This window comes from Octopus bimaculoides, chromosome 14, assembly GCF_001194135.2.
Source record: "Octopus bimaculoides isolate UCB-OBI-ISO-001 chromosome 14, ASM119413v2, whole genome shotgun sequence".
NCBI lineage: Eukaryota > Metazoa > Mollusca > Cephalopoda > Octopoda > Octopodidae > Octopus > Octopus bimaculoides.
The window spans coordinates 40,291,171-40,295,256 of NC_068994.1; the positions used below are offsets into that span (position 1 = coordinate 40,291,171).

At 27.4% G+C, this 4,086-nt stretch overlaps 1 protein-coding gene across 1 annotated transcript in view; it reads right to left on the minus strand.

Moving 5' to 3' along the window:
* Positions 1-3,162: 3,162 nt before the first annotated feature.
* LOC106872384 (protocadherin beta-15) overlaps positions 3,163-4,086 on the minus strand; it is a 101,670-nt gene continuing 100,746 nt past the window's right edge. Inside the window, exon 4 of the mRNA XM_014919369.2 lies at positions 3,163-3,629. Coding sequence (XP_014774855.1) covers positions 3,349-3,629 — 281 coding nt within the window. The 3' untranslated portion in view covers positions 3,163-3,348. The remainder of the gene's footprint in view (positions 3,630-4,086) is intronic.

Here is a 4,086-nt window from a genome sequence, read left to right on the forward strand (position 1 = left end):
TATATATATATATATATATATATATATATATATATATACATATACACACACACACACATATATACATACATATATATATGTATGTGTGTATATCTGTATATGTGTATGTATTTGCTTTTATTTTTCTATCATTAAAGTTAGAATTAATTTTATTTTTACAGTTGGTGAATATTAACTAAACACCAAATTAATATGTAAATTGAATGAAGCATGTAACCAATTTTATCCAAAGTTAAAAATTAAAGACAAAGATTACTCTGCTATTAAATAATATCATCAAAATATTTCTATTTTATATTTTCAGTCAGGTTTTTTCTAAATTTTCTATTACATTCTAACATTGCTTGAAGCAGAATTTTCATTGGAACATAATAAATAAAAAATATTGTGAGATTTGTTAAAAGATTCTGTCTCTTTTCAAATAAAATTAAATAATTTTAATGTTATCTCTTTTCCAATATATCATTATATGAAACAAATAGAGTATTTGTTATTAACTTGCACACTTATCTAATGTTTTTAGAATATGTCCTTGACAACTTTGAAAAATAGAGGAATAAACAGGAAAATTCTGAGTCATATTTTTTTCTTTTCATTTGCAACACAACAATATTATCCATGTTTAACATCTAAAAAACATAACTCACCACAAAAACCACTTCAATATTTGCAAGTAACATGTAAACAGCTGCACCAAAAACAGATGCTGAAGCTCAATTAAAGAATCAAAGAGATATAAGAGAAAAGGTAATTGAAAATATCACAAAGAACCAACAAATAAAACCAAAGGAAGAAGAAAAATGAACAATAGTTAAATCACGATATTGCTTCATATATGTAACATTGTTGTGTTCCATGCAATAGGCTTAACTTTGCTATGAAACGTACTATGAATAAATGCACAATAGCTTCCTAATTACTTACCTCTATCTTATTACAGATTTCGTGCTGAGTTATCCCAGCTTACTGTAGACTGGTTAAAGTAAACATTCATTGAGCCATCAAATACATTCTAATGGATCTTATGAAAATAGTCCAAAGTATTCAGAGAGAATTGTTGGCTTAGTTTCCCTGAAACAAACTCAATAATTAATTTGCATGCACCATAATGCTTACACACATATGTTGGTAATTCTGTATATGTGTGTTTATTGAAGCGAATACAGTGTCTACTGTAGTAACAGTTGTGGAATAGATGAAAGTAGAGACTATATATATATATATATATATATATATATATATACATATGTATGCTTTTGCATTTTGGCCATTTAGAACTTTAAATTTGTAAATTTATTATTAGGAGGCAAGTTTTCTATATTACCAGCTAATGGTTTCAGTTCCAGCAGAACCTAATGGAAAGTCAAGTTAATTATAAAATCAGGTAAACAATGTGAAATAATCCTTCTGTGATGTAGACCCAATGAAACGTGTGTGTACCCTGAGATCAGTTAGAAAATAACAGTTTAAAGGAAGCAAGAATTTACCAACATTATATGAGACAGTATTAAAATAGAATACTAAGATACAACAAGAACCAGAATATGCTAGTTGAGCCTCCTTACAACTAGTCAGAATGAAATACGCAAAGAGACAGAAGACTGAAACAGTTGCATTTGGCTGTAAGCAATGTAGGCATATATCTGTTAGTATGTGAAGCTATATGAACAAGTAACTGTATATTCTATATTAGTTCCTATTCTTCTTTTGTTTTCTTCAATTTAGTTATTTCCTGTTTTTAGATGACAGCTTACTTATCAATTCAATTCCATTTCAGTTAAAAGTACCTTTGCCATACACCTGTAACAACCCTGAAGAAAATAGTGATAACACCTTTGTCACTGGTTAAAACTGAAAGACCAGACTAAGTTTTCAAGACAAAAGAAAATGGATTGGTAGGAATGTTCACATGATATTACATAAAACACCAAACTGATCACATTCAATTAATACTGCTTTCTCTGAATGACTATGGAAGGCCAAGAGAATATACAAAATTATTGAAAATTCAAGCATCTATCAATTATTGGTCTAGAAAACTGTTCATCAAGTGGACTGTTCATTTCAGTAATGAAAATGTCTATCGGCAATCCAAGCAAAATACTATAAAAGCAATTATCTTTCACTAGAAGTGTTCATTGCTCATATTATTACCCCTTTCCAAAATCAATATTGCTCACACTACACAGACTGCAAATAGTTGTTTGTCTTAATTCAATACATACCTTCTCCCACACAACAATTGCAAAGAATATTCAACAAAGTCTTCATAATACCAGAGCGAATAGGAGTAATAAATCAGAGAAAGAAAATTAGGAACTAATGAATTTACATAGACAAGACATTGATGAATTAGCCTTGTTTGAATAATATCAGAACCTTACAAAATAATATTTAGCAGCCAAACAAGGTCTCTTACCCTTACATGTTAATCGGTAATAATATTACTTAGAAGTCTGTGATGACCAATAAAAAAAACCTTTAATAAAATATATATAAATACACACATACAGGATCACATGGATGGGGATATCTCTCTTTAGGAATAAACATTATAAAAGGAAATTTACAAGAATTGCACAAACTGCACATGAACTTGGTAACAATAAAATAACAGCTGTGTCTTTATATTCTGTTAAGATAGAAAATTTAAGATGCTTAAGATATTAGGTTGAACATTTGGGTATAAGATTTAGTATAAAACATATCTTTCTCAATGATAGTTCTATTATTTAAAAGCTTTTATTTAAAAACTTTTATGTGAGTATGCTTCTCAGATAAGTTAGCAATCTCCTGCGACTTTTCGTGATGTTTATAATTTAGCTCTAAATCTCAACCAATTAGTGTAAACCATCTATCACCTATTTGTCATTATTAAATTGTGTGTGCGATAATATATCATGGAAACCTATTATTTTGATTCCCCAGTATTGATATTGTATTTGTTGTATTGATTTTCTTTATCAGTCTGATTTTTATACAAAGGATCCATAAATATGTCATGATATTGTTAGAGTTGTTTTGTTGTTATTTTTACCTTTTCCTTCTTATATATATATATATATATATATATATATATATATATATATATATATATATATATATATATATATATACATGTATGTGTGCATATACATACATATATGTGTGTGTATATATATATATGCACGTATATGTGTATGTATATATTTATATATATGTATGTATATGTATAATATATATAAGGTGTTTTATCTTTAAAATAACTTATATGAATGCAATTCATTTTGATAATTGAGCTTTATATGGGTTTTTTGTCTTAATATTTATAGCATAAAACAAATGTCTCATATGACTGTATGAAAGCGCTTAAGAGTCTGGCAGTTTGGGCACTGCTGGTAATGGTTTTGAGTATGTAGTAAAACTGTTCTTCATTGGTAGGTTCCATGGTAGTTGAGGTACATTACTATTACTAGTGACCAGTGGACTGGTCTTTTGGGCAATAACATCATTACCACTGGATTTTTTATCAGGATTTGTTTGATAGGAACACCTAGTGCTGTTGTATGTATTCTTTGGCATGACAGTCGTATGTGGTGATGATTTCTTCTGTGATGGATGTAACTTTTCCATTTTACCACATTTATCATCTGCGAAAAGAAAAGAAAAAATAGTAAAGAATGGTGAAAATTTATACTATATCTGTGAAGTTAATTACCTTTTAATTAACTTCACATAAATAAAATAAAACAATATGCAGCTGATAAATACAAACTGCTTACACACACAGATTTTTAAATAATATTTTTCTATTTTAATATAATAAGTATTTTATATACATTCATTTGTTATTTATTGTTGGTTGATATATACATTCTTTTATTATTATTATTGTTGTATTTTGACCTGAAGATTAGCTATATTTTTGAATAGAATTGATTTTCAATAGTTTTAATCGATTTAGATATTTTTTTCTATTTGAAAATTTGGTTATGAAACATGTGTAGTCGTTTTATTATCACTATCTTATGATATTTACTTTGTATTATATTATACTTATTTATTGTGCTTTTACTTACTAATTTTTCTATATGTGAAAGTGGATTT